Below are 21,589 nucleotides of genomic sequence, written 5' to 3'. Positions count from 1 at the left end.
TACTGAGCAGCTCCACTTCACTAAAAACAATGTTCACCGTTTTAGGCCTTTAAAAAAAATTGTGTGACTTGTGTCTGAAAAACCCCAAGAAGATGATAACATTCAACCATTTACTTGCTAAGTCAAGGCCAGTGCTCTTTAAAAAGCTGGCTGACGAATGACCCTTTAATTACCTTAAAGGCCTAAGTTACGCCAGAAGGCCTGTCAGCAGATTTTATTTACAATCCTTGAGGAAAAGTCCTGCTGCTGTTTTCACTTCATACAGAAGATAAACCTGCAGAAGGACATGTCTGGCAGTGCTTCAGATGTCCACTGTCTGGTGATGTTGATAATGCAGTTCTTTTTCTTGATTATGGTAGTTTCTATTCTATAATGCCGGATCATTCATGTAGACCATCATGCCCCAACCGGCTGTATTCACTGACTGAACAGACATAATTTATGCAATTATCTGAACTGGTTAACCTTTTACTGTAAGCTTAGAAGCTGGCTATGGACAGATTTTGGGCAGAATTCTATTGTTGAAGGGTGTCATGTTCCATGTGGCATACCTATAAAAACTGTCTTTCATTCAGATAAAAGATTAGCTGCCCCGAATAAAGAACATTGGTAGTTACAGGTAATTCACTAATATTTATCATGTTTTAAAATGAATGTCGAAGTATCATGTGGACAACTAACATGTAGATCTAAAGTGCATTTTTTTTTTTTACTAATAGCATCAGATTCACATAATCTACAATAGTTTCCAAATAAAATTTCTGTTTGTGTAAGAGCCTTTATTTATCTAAAAAAAAAAAAAAACCTTCCAAATAAAAATGTCCCCAGGGAGATGAAACACACACTTTTTTTCTTTCTAGAAGTAGGGAAAAATCAATGTGACTTGAGATCTTTAAATTGTGTTCCTGAGCATGGGAACAGCATCCCAGAAATAACGTAGGTTCTGAAGTCCCTGAAGTCTATCAAAATTGCACAAAGCAACAGGTGAAAGTCGCCTGCGTAAATATTTGTAAAACAAATATGCTGGTTTTTGTTTGGACTAATTCTCATGGGTGAAGCATTATCTTGCATAATACAGCTGAGTTGCATAACCAATACATGGTTTAAAATTACACAGTTGGGCACAGGTCACATCTACTGCCTATTCACAACTGTAATGAAAGAGATTGAGGAGGAGATAAATAAAATAAAAATGCATGTACTCACTGTGTTAAAATTTGGAAAGAGCCCAACAGCAGAATTACTGTCCACTGGAAACGACATAAACGGTTTGATATCCAGTGAAGGCTGCATCATCAGGGTAGGTGTGCGCACAAGAGCAGGAAGGGTAGTAGTGTGGCATGTACTGCCTGCCAAGAACAAAACAAAAATGAATTTAACCTTTTGCTCACATCCATCTCCCCCCAGAACTCAAAGCACACAAACGAGACTGCTGAGCTGCAACCTGCAAACAAGGAGTTATGCTAAGTCGCTGGACATGACTTAGCAACTACACCACCACAGAGTTATGCTGGTAGTCAGCAAATGGCACAGAAGGAGAAAATGCAGTTAAAAAGGGTCTTCTTGCTCAATGTCCAAGACATTGATACAGGATGCTTCCCTATGGTAAAGGCCAGGGCTGCTCAGACTCTGCTGAGATACACAGTTCACAGACCCTGTTGGCATGTGGGGCAGAAAATCATCCTCTTGTTCAATTGTTGCCTCCAACTGGCCAAAAAATGTAGGAGAGAGGAGGGGAGGAGCCTCTTGAAGTCAGATGCTCTTTATTATTCATAATTATTGACTGGCCAGTGGGAGTGTTTTATGCAAATCGGAGATAGGCATAGGGTTTTTACCCAAGAAAGAAACCTTGGACTCATAGTTACGGTCTACTTCCAAGAAAGTTATCACTTGGACAACTTGTTCTCTAAACAAACAATTAGAAGGTTGTCCTCAGTCTAGACACTGGAGAGTTAGAGAATCCAAACAGGGTGATGATGTGGCAGGGTTTTGGAGGGACACAGAGGAGTTGGAACCAAATTTTTTATTTCACCTTTTACTTCTAGTGAGCCTTGTATTATTTTAGTAACTATCCCTTTAACAATTCTATTAGTTGTCTTTATATATCTGGTATAACCTGTCTGTAGGGGATTTAAAACACTCCTCTCCACCATAACACACATTTTTCTTCAGTCTGTAGTCTCTACCTGCTGCAGATCAGTAACTGCTAGTGCAGGTGGATCTCTGGGAGACAGGCTCTGATACGCCCTTTTTAAACAAAATATGACAGGCATATAAAGATAAAATTCACACATTTAGAGTGTACAATTTAATGATTTTCAGATATTCAGAGTCCTGTGCAACCAGGACCATAATCAATATTAGATTTTCATGATCCCTAAAAGAAACTCCAAACTTATTAGCAGTCACACTCACTTTCTCCCAATACCTCCCGCTCTTGGGAGCCACTGGTCTACTTTCTGTCTCTACAGATTTGTCTTTTCTGGACATTTCACATAAATGAAATCACATAATGTGAGGTCTTTTGTGACTGTTTTCTTTTACTTGGCATGCTTTTAAGATGCATTCATGTTGTAGCATGTATCAGCATTTCATTCCTTTTTAATGATTAATAATATTCTATTGCAGATGTACCGTTTTTTATTATTTATTCATCAGCTGATGGATATTTGGGCTGTTTCCACTTTGGGGCCATTATGAATAATGCTTATATGAACATTTGTTTATAAATTTTTGTGTGACAATGTTTTTAGTTCACTTATATACACCTAAAAGTGGAACTGGGGATTGTTGGGTCATATGATAGTCAAATGGTTTAACCTTTTGAGAACTTTCAGGCTGTCTTCCAAAATGGCTAAACCATTTTATACTACCACTAGCAGTGGACGAAGGCTCCAGTTTTCTCTGACATGCTGATAACATGCTGTGCTTAGTCGCTCAGTCGTGTCTGACTCTTTGGAACTCCATGGACTGTAGCCCACCAGGCTCCTCTGTCCATGGAGATTCTCCAGGCAAGAACACTGGGTGGGTTGCCATGCCCTCTTCCAGGGAATCTTCCCAACCCAGGGATTGAACCCACGTCTCCCACACCGCGGGCAGATTCTTTACCATCTGAGCCACCAGGGAAGACCAAGAATACTGGACTGGATAGCCTATCCCTTCTCAAAGGCATCTTCCCAACCCAGGAATTGAACTGGGGTCTCCTGCATTGCAGACGGATTCTTTATCAGCTGAGCTACCAGGGAGGTCTTATAGGACCACAAATAATTACATGCCTAAAATTCCCTGCTGACTTCAAGGAGAAATGAACAACATGGGAAAATGCTCCGACTATTAAAATTTTCATCAGTCTTTTTTCTTAGTGTCTCAGAATAGCTAAAATTTTTATTTCAGTGATTTTTTTTGGGTAATGAATTTCCTTAATAAACTCTGCATCATTTTTCAAATCATTCCAGAACATTATTGGCAATAGTATTAAAAGACTGTCATACCTTATTTACATTGATCCTAAAAACAGGAAAAATGAGAAGGGTGTCTAAAGCATTTATCTCTAATGGCAAGTTTTTAGGTCAGTCCATGCATTAGGGAATATAGAGTAGGACTCAGCAAAAAGAGAATCAGCTAAAAGTATAGATCAAACAGAGATGTTCTTTTTTCCCCCTGATGTCAAAGTAAATACTGTATTTTTTTTCACTTAAAAAAAAGTTCCTTCTTTATTTGATATATACTTGACTGGCTGTGATGTGCAAGACCCTACAAAGTAAATACTTTGATCTCAACCGGGCATTCACATAACCACCTTGCATTTAATTACACATCATTCTTCTAATTAGGTAATGTTACATTCCTTGCTAACTTCAGAGCTTGCAGATCCAAGATGATATATTAGAGCAATATGTCAAATGCTACAGAGGCATTTACTAAAATATTTATCTTAAAAGCTTTGCTTCAAACTCTTAGCTAAGTTGAAAGATAGATATTTCTTATATTAGATAATGACCTTTTACAATTTATAGCTATTATAGTTGTCGAAAGTCTAAAGTATAAAAGTATACAGTATATTTATAGCTGCCTGTTAAAAAAGAAAAGACCTAAAATGGAGTCATTTGTGCTAGTACCTAACCCAACTGCAGTTACAACCTAGGAATGTAAACCTACCCAAGAATGTAATCCTAACCAGTTAAGGTGGAATCTTTTGGTGAGCACCAATGAGGCAACTGGTCATGTGGGCCCTCTCCATCAACCAAAGGAAGATGAGGCAATCTTTCACACAGACCCCTTCTGCCCCCCATAAATAGGTTATTTAGGTTTGAAATATTCCCTTTTGTTTATGATCTTCCTGCCATGCCTTTAAAAGTCATCAACTATAAACTGTCCTTTGCCATTGGCACTGGCCAGCCTCCTCTACAAGGATTAAATCAGGCGCTGCTGCACCTGCTGACTTGCACCACCCCCCTGAAAGGAGCTCAGATGGGCCCTGTGCACTGAGAAAATCTGCCAGAACAGGTCTTCAGACAGATATTTTCAGGACCTGATAATTTATAAGGCCAATTCTTGCATCTCCTCATATCTAGAAAAGCACTAAAATCCTTCATGGTGATGTTGATTCCTCATGACTAGCAGAAATCTTCTGCAAAAAATACTTGACTGCATGTACTCTCCCTTCACCAAAAGGACATACACACTGACTTTCCCCCATACCTCTTTGAAGTAGCTTCTCAGAGCTATATGAATTGCTGTCTCCTGGGCTATAGTCTTCATTTTGCCCCAAATAAAACTTAACTCACAACTCTCACATTGTGCATTTTTTTAGGTCGGCAACATCTTCCCTTTCTGTAGCCTGTTCACTGCGGGGTGCTGTCTGACGCATGAATCGTTCAATAAAGCCAATTAGATCTTCAACATTTACTCAGTCGACTTCTGTCTTTTAACATGCCCAATGAACAAATGTATAATTATTTTGCCACTGTGGGTCTCACAAAGGGAAGCAAAATTCTTTCTCTAAGCCCACAATGGTGGCTCTGATAATACGGTAATACATGGCCCCTGAGAGCCTGCAAGAGTCACTTTGTACTAACAAACTCAAATCAAATAGACTGACGCATGGAACTTGACAAACAGATTGCTCCATCAACAAAGGTCAGAATGCACAATGATCCCCCTTATCCAATCAAATCTCTGTGCTAATAAAGACAGGGCTTGAGAACTACTTAGCTGCCGCCATTCATTAGCATAAAAACTTAGCAGTTGTTTACCATTTCATTAGCATTTTAATGACAATTTGCCATGTTAAACGCAGATTGTTTTAAAGTACTGGTAGATCTTCTGAATAAATATTAACTATGCTTTCATCAATTCCCTCACCTCAGCCTTGCTGTTTTCACTTTTAAAACCTGCTCTTTAATATCACTTTACCAAAATTGATTGCTTCAAAGGATGTTTCTGCAAATGGAAAATGAGTGGAATAAACTGCACATTTTGCACAAGTTAGTTTGAGCTTTGACCCCCTCTGTCATCTTATTCCAGATTTTGCTGCTGCTGCTGTTGCTGGGGAACATTTCTCCTCACCTCAGGATGCCCAAAGTCAGTGGGAGATACAAGCAGCAATTGGGCCAAAATGCACTGCACCCTGCAAGAAAATGCTTAATTTTCCTAAAACTCAAGGACTCACTGAGGAACAAAAAGATTGAAAATATAATGAGCAGGTATTTCAACACAAAGTGTGGTATAATGTTCCTATTATGATGCTATTCTCATGGGACAGAGCCAATACTGTCTTTTATACCAATGATTTGGCAATATTATGTAAAACACTTCCTATGTGTATTTCTGTCTCAAAGCTTAGGATATAATCTTATATACATCATAATAAATCAAGTCATAATAGGGATCCACCTTATTTGAAAATAAGGCTTTTCATATCACTATAAATATACATGTATTTATTTATATCAAATTCCTTTGAACACCCCAAAGATCTAACAGTCACCACTGTTACTGTGGAAATTCCACACGTCCATATATTCTCCCATAAGAATGCAATTAGCTCGCTCTCATAAATTTCATTTTGATGGTAAAAGCCAAGTTGTATTCATTGTACTGTGAAATCAATAATATGTGAAAATCAACTCACTACTGCCTCTGTAACATAATAGGTGCCTTATTATGTCAATGAATTATGTTATAATTCAGCACAATAAAACCTCAGTTGAGGACCAGGTAATACTGGAAGTGACTGCTGTAGTCTTTGACCTTTAGAAATAGACCACTGAAGGTCTATTCAGGTTTTAGCTAGAGGTTCTTCTTTATATAACAAAATACAAACAAACAAAACACCTCATTTTTAGAGGGTATGCCAGAGTCAAAGAAAATCTGCATGGAGAAGCATTTACAGAACGAAATCAAACCTACATCTGTAACCTGTAGCAGGAGTTCCTTCTGATGCCATTATTATCAACATGTATGTTTGCTTTAGTGAGTACTGAAATAAAAGAGTTCATGTCCTATAAAAATCTATTAGGTAGAGACAATGTTGATTATAGAATTCACAAAGATTTCTTTAAAGAAATTAAAATGAGCAGCATTTCAGATTTTCCACTAAACTCAGATTTTTCTTTTTATTTGTTGTTGCCCTTTATGTTGAGTAATTTTCCCTTTTGCCAGGATAATCACCAATCAATAGCTCCTCCTCTCCTTCCCTCATCATTTCCATTCTTCTATTAGTCTGCCATGTGAGAGAAACAAGAAACAAAGTGTGGAGGAGAGAACAATATGAATAGTGTATGTGACTGATAAAGGATTATGCTTCTGAAAAGGCCACACAGTGTAGTAACAGAGATCACATTTTTACAGTGTATATACTAGGCATTATCCTTAGCAGATTACATATGTGTGTATACATGTCTACACACATATAAGTATATACCATATCCATATATACTCATTTACATATAAAATTATGTACTTACATCATTTGATCACATATCACTTATATATTATTATTAAATATATACTTAATGTATATTACATGACTATACACACAACTATGTACACAAAGGTACTTACAATAATCCAGTGAACAAACTACTATTACTAAGCCTATTTTATAGATGAGTAACTGAGGCACAAAGATGTTAAGACCAATTTCACACAGTTTGTACAAAAAGGAGCCAGGATTCAAACCCAGGAAATTTTTCTGCTCAATTCTGCTTCTACTACTATGCTATGGTAACAGAATTGAATATCTGAAGATATCTCAGTTGTATAGACACATTCTCTAGTTGTAGACAGAAACATCTTATCAGCAAACCAAGAGATTTAAAATCTTGGATTTCCTTTGCATCGAGGAATTAGTTAAAACTTTCATTTGAGCTCAATGTAGTATTAATACTGAAATAACTAAAATATATAAGATTTTTTAATGCTCTATCACTTTAGTTCAGTCACTCAATCATATCCAATTCTTTGCAACCCCATGGATTGCAGCATGCTAGGCTTCCCTGTCCATCACACATGTATCTAAAAATAACCTTCCCCAAATAACAGCATTATTTAATTCAGTAAATACTTATAGAAGATCAACTGTACAGGCATATTGCTGATAGGGAGTATAAATTGAGTCAGACAGAATTTATTTTACTTGCTAAAGGATAATAAAAAAAAATAATAACAACCATTTAATGAGATTCTACTCTATGCTGGTTACTGTGCTAGTGATTTGTGGCCCTTATTTTATGAAATTATAACAAAACTCTATGAGGTTGGCATTATTATCTCCATTATACAGTTGAGAAAGATAAGGCTTAGAGCAATTAAGGTCATTTAATATGTGGTAGGGCCAGCATCCAAACTCTTGTTTGTTTAACCCTAAAGCCCATGACATTATTCCAAAAAGTAGGCTATTTATAAAGTTATGTGGAAAAGATTCTTGTCATCAAATATATAGAGAAGATGCTGGTTTCAACAGTCTGAAATGGGTCTTTGCTGGAAAACATCTTGGAGTTTTTAACACACTAATAGGTATGAATGTCTAGGGAGATACAGCTTCTCCCCTCAATTTGAGAATGAATCAATCTTATTTTCACAAGTGCCTGGGATAACCATGATACTATGGCAAATCCTTTAGGCAATGCTGTTTTGTACACATTGAAAGCACCTGCTCAGGAGAACACTGATGACTTTCAGGTCTACCATTCTCTTGCTGTATGACCGAAGACAAGTGATTTTACTCCTGTATACCTCTATACCTGCATTGTAGAACTGATAGGAGAACTAACGGAGATTCTTCTATGCAAGGTACTTAACCCTGTGCCTAACACCTATCAAGTGTCCATTAAGCTTCAGTTGCTATAGTTAGGAACCATTCCTATGCCTCTGACACTATGCCATATCTCTGGAGAGTATAAATATTTAAATCCATCAATACTTATGAAAGGCAAGATATGTCAGTGGTCATATATTATTAACAAAATTTTAAGGAGGCTCCAGTAAGAAAGAAATTAGATCTGGTTAGGAGCTGGCTTCATAAATATTTCCATAGATGAACTATCTCTTAAGATAAACCTAAGGAATGGTTAATATTTTGAGAGGTGGGTATGGAAGAATGGTGGAAGGGACTGCATAAACAAAAAGCATAGAAATACGTGTTAAAATTTAAAACTTGCTTAGATACTCAGGAATTCTTACTGTTTCTGGATCAGAAGGTCAACAGTAAAGAGGAAAGCAGAATATCTTTGTGACCTCGGAGTAAGCAAAAGTTCTTAAACAGTAAACAAAAAAGTGATAATTATAAAAGAGAAAAGTGATAAATATACTTTATTAAGATTAAGAATGTAAGGATAAGACACAATCAAGGGAATGGAAAGACCATTCAGAGAGTGTGAGATAATATTGACAATATACATATTCTGACAAAGGACTTGAACCTAGAATAAAGAACTCCTACAGATCAGTAAGAAAAAGAACACAATAGGAAAGCTGGGCATAAGACTTGAATGGACACTTCACAAAAGTAGACACTAAAACGGCCTATGAACATATGAAAAGCACCTGACTTTATTAGTCATTAGGGATATTCATTAAACTATGAGATATTGCTTCATACGTCATTGTAACCATTGTTACAATGTATGTTGTAACCATTGTTTCAATGGTTACAAGGAAGAAAGAAGATTATCAAGCTCTGAGGAGAATATGGTACGCATGAATTTGAGTAAACACTGGGAGTTGGTGATGGACAGGGAGGCCTGGTGCACTGCAATTCATGGGGTCGCAAAGAGTCGGACGTGACTGAGCGACTGAACTGAACTGAACTGAAAACTCTTATCTGATGAGTAAATTGTTATAATTATGTTGAAAAATAATTTAGCAATGTCTACTAAAACTGAATAAACACTTATGCCATGACTCAGCAATTCTACTTGTAAGTACATACCTAATAGAAATGATCTGTACAAGAATATTCATAGCACTACTGTATATAATACTCCCAAACTGAAAATTCACCAATTAACCCATCAACAATATAAAGAATGATTCTGGTATCTTCACATAACCTAACATTCACATAGTGGAATATAGCAATAAGAAAAAAATGGTATATGGTGATATGAAACAACAAATAAATCTTGTAAATGTCATGCTGAGAAAAAGAACTAAAATAAAGAAGCATATCAACATGCCGTATGATAGCATTTACGTAGAGGACACAACCAGGCAACCCTAGTCTATGCTGTTTGTTAGAGTCCTGGCTATTCTTGTAGGAAGAGTAGGATGAGGTTAGGGTGTGGTGACTGGAAAGGAGCAAGAAAGGGACTTTTGGGATGCTGGAGATGTTTAGTTTGTAGTTCTGTTTCCCACGTGCGCATGTCTGTATACATTCATTCAACTGTACATTTACAGTATGTACACTTTCCTATAAGTTACATTTCAGTAGAAATTTTTAAAAAGCAATGTGTTTCATATTATTAGTTTTAGTAAACTACTTTGATATATACAGGAAAAATTCCTCAATAAGAACATCTTCAAATACTGTCAAGTCTGTATATTTTTAGGATAAATAAGGTTTTTAAAGTTATTTTTTCTACCACCAGCTTGATTTTGCTCAGAATGATTTGTGAGAAAAATAAAAGTTCCCTTTAATACTGATGTTTCCTTGATGAATTTCATAAGTGGATAGAGGAGACTGACATAGAATCCAGTGATGCCAAAGAGAAAAAATGTGTATCTTAGAACTCTGAGTCTTTAAAATCCTGACAATTGGCCGTTTTATACCTGAATCTCCCTTGGGGCAGCTCAGGGTTCCCTCCAAAGTGCTTCAATAGTAGCAGCATCCTGGCAGAATGGCGAGTTTAAAAATAAATCCTTCTGAGTACCACCTTGAAGTTTATAAGCAATAATGAAGTGCTGCATCACAAAACAGCAGTGAAGCCACATCATGATAGATTTTAAGCCACAATGTCCTTTGGGTTTAGTAGTGATATGCCAGCTTCTACACAAAATGATGAATCTTGCACTAAGACGCAATGGATGACTTTTTGGATGTGTAGCAAAACAATACATACAGCTCAGGGTTGGTTTATTTATATCTGAGTATTTTGTCCATGCACTGAACGTCTTATATTTAAACACTGAAAAAAAAAAAGTCAGTAAGATTTACATACTAGAGTACAAAATATAATTTGATTAAACGTGTGACATACTTCATTAGCTGCAATCTTTTTTACAGCAGCATCAAAAAATCTGAGAATTATAGAATTTAAGTAAAGAAGACAACTAATTCACAAAAAAATCTTAAAAACCAATTGTCCTCTTTAAGCTAATTTAAATAATTTTTGCCCGGGTTATAGTGTTCTTCCATCGTAACCCACTATTATTAGCATGACCACGCATAAAAGGAAACTCCAAGAAAGGAAAACAGAGTTCTGACAGGTGCTTTGTCAAGTTTTTTGAAATAGTTTTTAATACACCTGACTTATCAAGAGGGAATGTCATATGCTTCATTCCTAAATTACTAAGTCTTTAGAGAAGCCAAAATTATCTCCAGACAGGGCTTTACTAAAATTGTCTGAGGTCGAGACTGGATTGGGAGGTCAGTAGCCTGACGAAATTTTCTGGCAAAAAAACGACGTAGGGAGATGGTCCTGAGCTCCATTTGCTCAGTGCCTCTTGTCTATGGCGTCAAGATGCTCTCATGAGGTCTGACGCTTTTTTTGGTTACAGGATACCAAGGAACTCCTTGCTCTCTCTTTATGTCATGCTAGGGACCTACTGGCAATATGACTTATTTTAGAAACTTACCTAAAAATACAAACTTTCCTAGGAAAGACAACTTATGTTTCTCAAACTACTGAATATTTCCAGAGGAACTATATTTCATAAATTCTTAGTAGGAAACATAATTTAGGAGTTTATCCTTCATTTTACATGAGGAAAATGGGATTAGGAGAAATTAATCCAGCATGGTAACCGCCTAATGGTAGAATTTAGAGCTCATTGCCCAGAGACACTGTTTCGAATATTTGTCTGTACAAAGACGTACAGGAATCATATATTGAAGTCTTTACATTTTAAACAAATTAAAATAGATTAGTATTCAGGCCGTTTTGTTTTTGTATATAGACTGAAATGTAGAAGCGTTCATTTTTAAATGAAATTTTAATTTTAATGGCTTTATTAGTATGAATAATGGAAGAAATTAAACAAAAGAGAAAAGCCAGTGTGGCCAAGAGCCAATATTTCTTCCCCTTTTAAAGAGCAGCAGAAGATTGGTTACAACATCTAATTTTAAATAATTATTTTAATATTCCCAATGGGGGGGAAAGAAGCAAACAACAAAACCCATTCAAACTATGCTTTAAATCATACTGCTTGGATCAATATAACTAATTAAAATAGCTTCATATAGGAGGAACACAAATTTCTGGTGGTGGTTTTTATACTGAATTTCTAGCAGAATTGCAACAATTCTACCTGAAAAGACACATTTTTCCAAATAGTGGCAACTAACCTTCTATTGGAATAGATCAAAACAGCAGGGCCTTGGGGCCTCTGGTTCCATCTCTAGGCCTCTCTGCAGCTCAGAGGAAGGGCCCGCCTGGAGGGACCGCAAACAGCAACTCAGAAGGCCAACGCAGCGAGCTGCTGCTACAAAGTCTATAGCTCCAGGACACAGAATGCTTTGCCCTCCAGTTTCAGAGAATTTCAGTTCTCCCATTCACTGTTTAGGCTATCGACATGTAAGAACCAAAGAGGGGAAAAGAATAATGGTTTACTTAATTGCCCTTTTTAAAACATATTTTTCTCCCAGAAGCTTGCTGGATTTAAAGAAACAGAGTTAATATTTGCTCTGCCGGTGCTCTCTACTCCCTCCTTGGTAGAAAAAAAAAAAAAAAAAAAAGGTTTCCTTAGCTTAACTATTAACCAAACATCTCAAAGCTATTCAAAACCCGGTGCCCATATTAAAAAAAAAAAGTTAACAGGCTCCTAAAAAAACACAATTTGGGAATAAAGAGAACAGTAAAAACTGCACTAAAATCTTGTTCCCTTTTTGCATGCATATATCATGGCTGCCATAATCATAATGCACTGAAGAGAATTCAGAAAAAAATTCTAGTGGAGTATTATAATCACAGTGACCATCATGGACAAGGCCACTCTTGGTCCTCCGTCAGCCGGAAGCCATTTTTATCCGGCTGCCCAAGAGCTGGCTTCCAGCTGGCAGTGTAAGTATTCCACCTGTGTAAGCAGTTATGAAAACCACCATTCTGTCCCTGTGGAAACCGGTATGGGGTGACTAAACCTGGCCGTGCAAGGGATAGGATGAGCAGAAACTGGGTAATGGGGCAACAGTGAGGTTAGAATAGGGAAAAGGATGAGGGAGATTTGGACAGGGAAGAAAGAGTGGTAAGTCCGGCTGGATTTTGCCAAGTGGACTAGAACTGGCACCACTGCCTTATTTGGAATTTCCCAACATCTCACTCCTAAAATGATTCACTTCTTTGTCATCTTCGATTATTGGGCAGAAATCTATAAAGAATGAAGGCAAGCAGGGCAACAACTGTGTAAGCAGGAACAGGGCATCTAAGTCCTTCAAACAAAGGAGCTGGGCAACCGGGAGACACCCTTATCCTCTGACCCAGGGGATGCTCGCTCTCCAAAGCATCTCTAGCACTGAACAGAATGGCAAACCCCTGGCCTGATCTCTTGGAACTGTGCCACTGTCCAGACATCCTAGAGATTGATGCGACTTGCTTCAGTCATACAGGCAGCTTCTGGGGCACAAGTGATAAGCAAAACAGCATCAGATTAGGTCCTCTGGTGAAAGCCCGAGGAGTTTCTGCACTGGCAGTGATTCATCATAAATGACCATGACTGTCCCTGGTCATCATGTTTATTCCTGTACCTTTACGCTGTTTTCATTCTTTGGAATTTCTTTCTGGCTTCTTAAATGACTCTCTCACTCACCCAGTGAACACCGAAAGTCAAAGACATAGCACTCTTTTAATAAGGAGCCACACGGAAAGTAGGGAATTTAATCACAGCACTCATCATTTTCCTTTCCTTTTCTTTTTTTTTTATTATCATTTTCCTTTTCAATGATTTGCTTTCTAAGGCAACAAAGGAATGGAAATATTTTCTTTTAGAAGAATATTTGTTTTGACTCTTGGTCTCTTCTGAACTTCAAACAGCCTTTTAAAGCTCCCTTTGCTTTAAAGGACACAAATGGAAAGGAAACATTCCTAAAAATGGATCTGGTGCTCCATGCATTTAATATGACAAAGCATGTTGAAATTTTAGTTAAAGAAATGCAAAAGAATCTAAAGTTCCCAAATTGCACAATCTCTATTTCTAAACCTCGACTGACTTGAGTCTCTTTTTCTAACACCCACTTCCTCTGTTGTTCTCTTATCTGACTTTGCTCTGTCTCTCTAGTCACCCCCATCCCATCTGTTTATCTTTTCTGCCTCTCACATCTCTCTTAGCTCTCTAATATCTCTGAAATTTTCTGTCTCTGTCTCTGTATGTGCCTATCTCTCTCTCTCATCTCTGTCTCTCACTGCAATACTGCCAGAAAACTAGAAAGAGCTCATAAAATTTGTCACTTGCCTTATTTTGCAGCTGAAGCATATTAATTTCATTTTCAATATTTGCTTCTATAAATCAAAAGACTAACAGCAAGATTTTGCCAATATCAGGATGAACTTGTCCCCATAACAAGACAAAACAATTAAGGCTGTATCTCCAACTATGTCAAAAGCCATCATGTCAGTTGCAACAACTGAGGGTTTTGTAAAATGTGCTCACACAATACTATCTGCCACCCACATGACAGAATGGGGCAAGTTAAGAACTTAAATCTAACACAGAATTTAATGATACATTTTTACAGAAATTCACCATGTGCCTTGGGTTATACAAATACTATAACTTTTCATTGAGACAGACAAAGTACTTTTAAGTATATTAAGTAGACTTATAAACCATTACATGGATTACAATTATCCCATGTTTTCCTGATGAAAAAATGATCTTCAGGGATAAATAATTCCACCACCCATGTTACTCAATTTTATTACAGGCTACCAGACAGTATTCTATCAATCTCAATGTGAATTCTTGAGCATGTATAATCATCTGCTTAAATATACTTCTTGAAGATAATAGGAAAGAGAGAGAGAAATGGTTCTAACATACTTGGATTAAATATGAATCATATTTTTACCTAGTAAAAATGTGAAACAAACATCAAAAGAAAAAGAAAGCATAGTTCATCAGCACAAAGGAAATGTGGGAAGTCTGTCACATCTTTATTATACTTATCGAAGTGACCCTGTAAAACAATTTAAATAAAACAAGTCAGATACGCCAGGATGATATTGGTTGGGGGAGTCACAAAATTAGCACATTACTCTAATTCTGATACATTTTTCCTTTTCTAAAGTTGGTTTTAACTGTTTTACATTTTTTGTCATATTTCTCATGAAAAAGTTCCCAGAGGTGTAAAGGCAGATCAGTCGGCAATGCTTACCTTGGTTTTTAAGATTACAATTCACGTTCACTTCTGCACTCGAGCACTGTACGAGGTAGTAGACTGAGAGATAAATAATTCCATCATTTCAACCTGTGCTCCCATGAAATATGGTGCTAGGAAACAGCCGACACACAGTGCCTCTGAACAAATCATACGTCCTGTAATTGCCCCTTGGCTCTAATTACTACTGAGGGTAGTGTTTGCAACTTGATTCCAGGGAGAGGGCATACTACCTTCTGACGACACTGAACCAAATATATCCTAAAAGACTGACACTTACTTTCTTTCCTGTAATTTTTCTGATTATCTCCCAGCTACTCAGTAACTACCACTCTGCTATGGTAAAAATTAAACCAAATAATCTGACACCCACCTATCCTTTCCTACAAAGCAATTTAATTCTCTTAGAATATGTACTTATTGTAACAATTTGGAAATTTTAGTATCACTCTGACTTGAAAGGACTGTTTTTTTTTTTTTCTTTTCTAGATGGGCAACTAAATATTTATTTTGAAATTGCTTTTTATTTAAAAAAGGAAACTGTTTTCAAAATATGAACTTTATTTATATTCTGCCAGTCTTGAATAATTTATTTGCATACCATTAGACCTAGAAAAGTTGTTTTCTTTTCTGTGGAATTTTAGGTTTAAACTAAATAGTCACAATGTATAATTTAAAAAGACTAAAGCAGATAATTTGATGTGGATACCATTAATAGGGATATTTATGCATTTCAACTCAAAAATCTAATTTCATGTATATAGGAGAATTATCATAATGAAATTAACAGTTGTATAGGCTTGGAACTAAAATGATATATTTATTTGTATATCTAACTAATTCTATTCTCCTCTAGTGACCTCTGACCATATGATCAGAAGAATAAGGCCACTGATATGGCCAGGTTACACAGTGTGGCTATGACCAGATGGTTGTTTTGCTTCTGCTAAGGTGATGGTCATTGATACTGTCGCGTTAGCTTAGTGAGTGTTTGGCTGAATGAGAGAAATTAAAAATGACTGATGCTTGCAAATGTCAGGAAGGATTTTACACCTTTTGTTGTGCAAGTTGTAGCACATTTGCCAACCATGGCGAACACTTTAGTAATGATGTACAGAACAAATTCAGTTTAGTTCAGTTGCTCAGTCATGTCCCACTCTTTGCGACCCCATGAATCACAGCATGCCAGGCCTTCCTGTCCGTCACCAGCTCCCAGAGTTTACCCAAACCCATGTGCATGGAGTTGGTGATGCTATCCAGCCATCTCATCCTCTGTCGTCCCCTTCTCCTTCTGCCCTCAGTCCCTCCCAGCATCAGGGTCTTTTCCAATGAGTCCACTTTTTGCATGAGGTGGCCAAAGTATTGGTGTTTCAGCCTCAGCATCAGTCCTTCCAATGAACACCCAGGACTGACCTCCTTTAGGATGAACTGGTTGGATCTCTTTGCAGTCCGAGAGACTCTCAAGAGTCTTCTCCAACACCACAGTTCAAAAGCACCAATTCTTTGGCGCTCAGCTTTCTTCACAGTCCAACTCTCACATCCACACATGACCACTGGAAAAAACCATAGCCTTGACCAGATGGACCTTTGTCGGCAAAGTAATATCTCTGCTTTTTAATATACGCTATCTAGGTTGGTCGTAAGTTTCCTTCCAAGGAGTAAGTGTCTTTTAATTTCATGGCTGCAGTCACCATCTGCAGTGATTTTGGAGCCCAAAAAAATAGTCTGACACTGTTTCCACTGTTTCCCCATCTATATGCCATGAAGTGATGGGACCAGATGCCATGACCTTAGTTTTCTGAATGTTGAGCTTTACCAACTTTTTCTCTCTCTTTCACTTTCATCAAGAGGCTTTTTAGTTCCTCTTCACTTTCTGCCATAAGAGGGGTGTCATCTGCATATCTGAGGTTATTGATATTTCTCCCAGCAATCTTGATTCCAGCTTGTGCTTCCTCCAGCCCCACGTTTCTCATGATGTACTCTGCGTATAAGTTAAATAAGCAGGGTGACAATATACAGTATTGTATATTGTCAATACTTGACAATACTTGACTTGACGTACTCCTTTTCCTATTTGGAACCAGTCTGTTGTTCCATGTTCAGTTCTAACTGTTGCTTCCTGACCTGCATACAGGTTTCTCAAGAGGTATGTCAGGTGGTCTGGTATTCCCATCTCTTTCAGAATTTTCCACAGTTTATTGTGATCCACACAAAGTCTTTGGCACAGTCAATAAAGCAGAAAATAGATGTTTTTCTGGAACTCTCTTGCTTTTTTGATGATCCAGCGGGTATTGGCAATTTGATCTCTGGTTCCTCTGCCTTTTCTAAAACCACCTTGAACATCTGGAAGTTCACGGTTCACGTATTGCTGAAGCCTGGCTTGGAGAATTCTGAGCATTACTTTACTAGCGTGTGAGATGAGTGCAATTGTGTGGTAGTTCAAGCATTCTTTGGCTTTGCCTTTCTTTGGGATTGGAATGAAAGCTGACCTTGTCCAGTCCTGTGGCCACTGCTGAGTTTTCCAAATTTGCTGGCATTTTGAGTGCAGCACTTTCACAGCATCATCTTTCAGGATTTGAAATAGCTCAACTGGAATTCCATCACATTCACTAGTTTTGTTTGTAGTGATGCTTTCTAAGGCCCATTTGACTTCACATTCCAGGATGTCTGGTTCTAGGTGAGTGATCACACCATCGTGATTATCTGGGTTGTGAAGATCTTTTCTGTACAGTTCTTGTGTATTCTTGCCACCTTTTCTTAGTATCTTCTGCTTCTGTTAGGTTCATACCATTTCTGTCCTTTATTGAGCCCATCTTTGCATGAAATGTTCCCTTGGTATCTCTAATTTTCTTGATGAGATCTCTAGTCTTTCCCATTCTGTTGTTTTCCTCTATTTCTGTGCATTGATCACTGAGGAAGGATAATTACACCTACCTAAAGTCAGAGATTTGGTGTATCTACTTAAGCCAGATTTGCACGGTAACTATCAGGGACAGGTAAACCTAAGGGAATAATTAGATGTGGCAATCAAATTGGTAATTATAAAACCAGCTCTTAGAAATGGCACATATCTCTTGGCCTCAGTTATTGTGAATAACAACATAGGACTCTAAATGGAACACAGTATGCTAGCTCTATACTTACTTTCCCCTAAATAATAATTGTGGACTTCTTACTCATATAATACTTAGTTCTTCATGATCAAAATAAAATTGTAGTCACTGCTGTGGTTTTCACTTTATTTTTTATTTTATGATATACCTCTCCTAAGAAAACTCTTTACTTGTAGCAATTATGTTGATGCTTCATTTAAATTATTTTTCTTTCATGAAGCTAGACAAAATATTTCATTCTTTTTCTGCCTAATCTTAAATCATGCCTGACAGTGTATTCAAAAGCAGAGATATCACTTTGCCAACAAAGGTCCCTATAGCCAAAGCTAGGGTTTTTCCAGTAGTCAGGTACGGATGTGAGAGTTGGACCATGAAGAAGGCTGAGCATTGAAGAACTGATACTTTGAACTGTGGTGCTGGAGAAGACTCTTGAGAATCTTGGACCACAAGGAGATCAAACTGGTCAATCCTAAAGGAAAATCAAGCCTGAATATTCATTGGAAGGACTGATGCTGAAGCTGAAACTCCAATACTTTGGCCACCTGATGCAAACAGCCAACTCACTGGAAAAGACCCTGATGCTGGGAAAGATTGAGGGCAGGAGGAGAAGCAGGTGACAGAGGATGAAATAGTTGAATAGTATTACTGACTCAATGGACATGAGTTTGAGCAAACTCCAGGAGATAGTGAAGAACAAGGAAGCCTGGCATGCTATAGTCCATGGGGGTCACAAAGTGTTAGACATGGCTGAGTGACTGAACAACAACAACAAATCATACCTGATTCTTAAGAGTATTTTTTAGAACATTTCCAGATCTTGCACACTAGTCCACTCTAAGGTTCCCCAAATCCTTTATTGGTACCTCTCACAGGTCCTTAATTTAGTTCACTAGTAATACCGAATGTAGTCCCTAGATCAGCAGCATCAGTATCATCTGGGAATTTGTAAACAGAGCAAATCCTGATTTCATCCCAGACTGGCAGAATCACAAACTCTTGGGGTGGGATCCAGCAATCTGTGCTCTAACCGGCCCTCCAAGTGATCTGGAAGCACTCTGATGTTTGAGATCCACTGATCCACTCACATAGGTACCAAAAACAATAGGAGAAAGAGATAAGGAACATCTAAGCCTCTGTAGGGAAAACTATAGGAGAGACTGTTGTTTAGTCACCAAGTAGTGTTCAACTCTTCTGTGACCCCTTGGACTGTAGCCTACCAGGCTCCTCTGTCCATGGAAATTTCCCAGGTAAGAATACTTCGAGAGGCTGCCATTTCCTTCTCCAGGGGATCATCTCGGCCCAGGGATCAAACACACATCTCGTGCTTGGCAGGCAGATTCTTTACCACTGAGCCACCAGGAAAGCCCATGGGAGAGATACAGACTTATTTATTAACACAGAGGTAGTGTTTCAGTGGTGATCTAAAGGACTGGAAGAGTCTGGATGAATCTGAAGGAGGCACCAAGGATCCCTCATCTGGCTAACCCATTGTTTGTGCCCTTGAGTTAATGCAGCCACATGGATTCCAAGATCTTAGTTCATCAGTCACCACTTTCCTTTAGTCATTCCATTCTTAAGGAAAACAAAGACATTCCTCATTCTTGTTAGCTGCTAAGTCTACCAACTACTCTCTTTCCCCTTAATTTTTAACTTCTTTTAGAGCAGCCTACACTTCCATTTTCACTTTTTCTTCTTCTTCTTTTTTTTTTTTTTTTTTTTACTATTCCTTCACTTCACAAATCCTATGATTTGGTTTCTGATTTCTCCACCCTACTAAAATTATGATTTTGAAGTTTAAACAATCCTCCTGGACTTCTATAGCATTGGCAAAATATGATCCTATATCTGAAACAACTCTTTTCCAAGCTAAATTTTTGTATTTCCAACCACCTGAAGGGATACCCTTCACACCTCTATATCGCATTGGCATCTCAACTTCAACTTGTACAAAATTAAAATAGTCATTCCAATCCCCACTACCTCCCCAAGATATTCCTCTCCTTTGGTGGTCTTTATTCCACTGCCTGGCACTATGAGTCTTTCAGGTAACGCAGATGTTAAAACTTGAGGCTGTATTTGACTTTTTCCTCTTCACTGCTCCTGAATTAAGTAGTTATCTTTATGACCTGTCTCACTTCCTTCCCCTTTTTATACCCATTACTTAATACCTCCATTTAGGTTTTCATAAGCTATTCACTAGTACAATCCTTTAATCATTGTGGTCCCACTGAGTCAACTGAATTCTTAAGAAGCGTAGTTCAAATCAATCGTTTTTCTATTCAAATGTCTTCCATGACTCAATTCAGTGAGTTACGGGCTTTGAAATCCAATACACCTGTTCAAATCCCTACTCTGCTACTTACCAGCTGGCAACATTAAAGGAATTAATTAACTGGCTAAGCCCCAGTTTTCTCAGCTGACAAGTAGGAATAAAATAGTAATCATAGCTCATGAGGAGACCAGAGGAACTAATGCATGTAAATTCTTAAAGTGCAAAGAACCCCAAAGGACTTAGTGAATAATAAGCATTATTATCATCACCCCCAAAGTCACTGCTGCAGAATACAATTCCAGCACCTCAGTTCAGCATTCATCGGCATCCTCAAGCTTAACTGAACACCAATTCCTTACTCACACTTTTTGTGTTAAACTGAATTATTCTTTAAGGGCAAACACTAAGCCTCAGTTTTCTTTCTATCTCTGGCTCCTCAGGCAGTGTCTTATTCCTGGTAATTGCTCCAGAAGTGTTCACTGAATGAAACACTGACCTGTTCTTGTACAAATACACCTTCTTAGTTCCACTGTTTTGTTTATGCTGCCATGCTTCCCCGGATGCCCATTCTTCACTGTCCCCTTTCAAATTCTCTCCATTTTCAAGTGGCGTTTTAAATACTCTTTCAGAAGTCTTCCCACTTCCATACGAAGGAAATATCTTGCTCTCCTCTGAACCTGCAATACGTTTCATCTACACTTTCCTAATGGTATTTAAGACATTTTACTGTACATGTGTCTTCTTCCCCAGGGAACTATAAGCTCTTCCTGATTAGAGAACAGACTTGACTTGCTGCTGTTTGCCTCTAGTTCCTTGTCCACAGAAGTACTCAATAAATCTGTTAAATGAAAGAATGAGGTAAAAGGAATATCTACATTCTCATTATAAGAACTGTGCTATTGTATACCACCTGATTAAAAGTTTTCTTTCTCATCGATAATTATGATGGTCTCCAAAGAGTAAATGGATTATGAAAATTACAGAAATAAGAGGATTCCTAATAATTTGGAATTATTAGGTGTTTTATAATTAGGTGAATTATTCAAGGTGTTCCTTGAAGGAGTCTTTTGGGCCTAGAAAAGAGCACAACAGTCTCAAAGGCCCCTTGCTGAATCATCTAACTTCGGAGAAAACAAAGTATAACTTTAGTTCCACCATGATGCTCCAGGCTGG

The 21,589-nt window shown here is 37.7% G+C and overlaps 1 protein-coding gene across 7 annotated transcripts in view; it reads right to left on the bottom strand.

Moving 5' to 3' along the window:
* Positions 1–21,589, bottom strand: part of ZNF385B (zinc finger protein 385B) — a 335,826-nt gene that overhangs the window by 94,718 nt on the left and 219,519 nt on the right. For 4 of the 7 annotated variants that reach the window (XM_070475937.1, XM_070475935.1, XM_070475936.1 and 1 more), the window contains one exon: positions 1,207–1,349. In XM_070475937.1, coding sequence (XP_070332038.1) covers positions 1,207–1,349 — 143 coding nt within the window. Of the gene's footprint in view, positions 1–1,206; positions 1,350–1,444; positions 1,626–12,007; positions 12,077–15,028; positions 15,225–21,589 lie in introns of those variants that run through there. The other 3 variants (XM_020903915.2, XM_020903955.2, XM_020903938.2) reach the window with 3 other exon arrangements.

The sequence above is a fragment of the Odocoileus virginianus genome, chromosome 13 (genome assembly GCF_023699985.2).
Source record: "Odocoileus virginianus isolate 20LAN1187 ecotype Illinois chromosome 13, Ovbor_1.2, whole genome shotgun sequence".
Classification (NCBI taxonomy): domain Eukaryota; kingdom Metazoa; phylum Chordata; class Mammalia; order Artiodactyla; family Cervidae; genus Odocoileus; species Odocoileus virginianus.
Note: the sequence above shows the minus strand (reverse complement) of the source record. Positions and strands in the feature narration are given on the sequence as shown.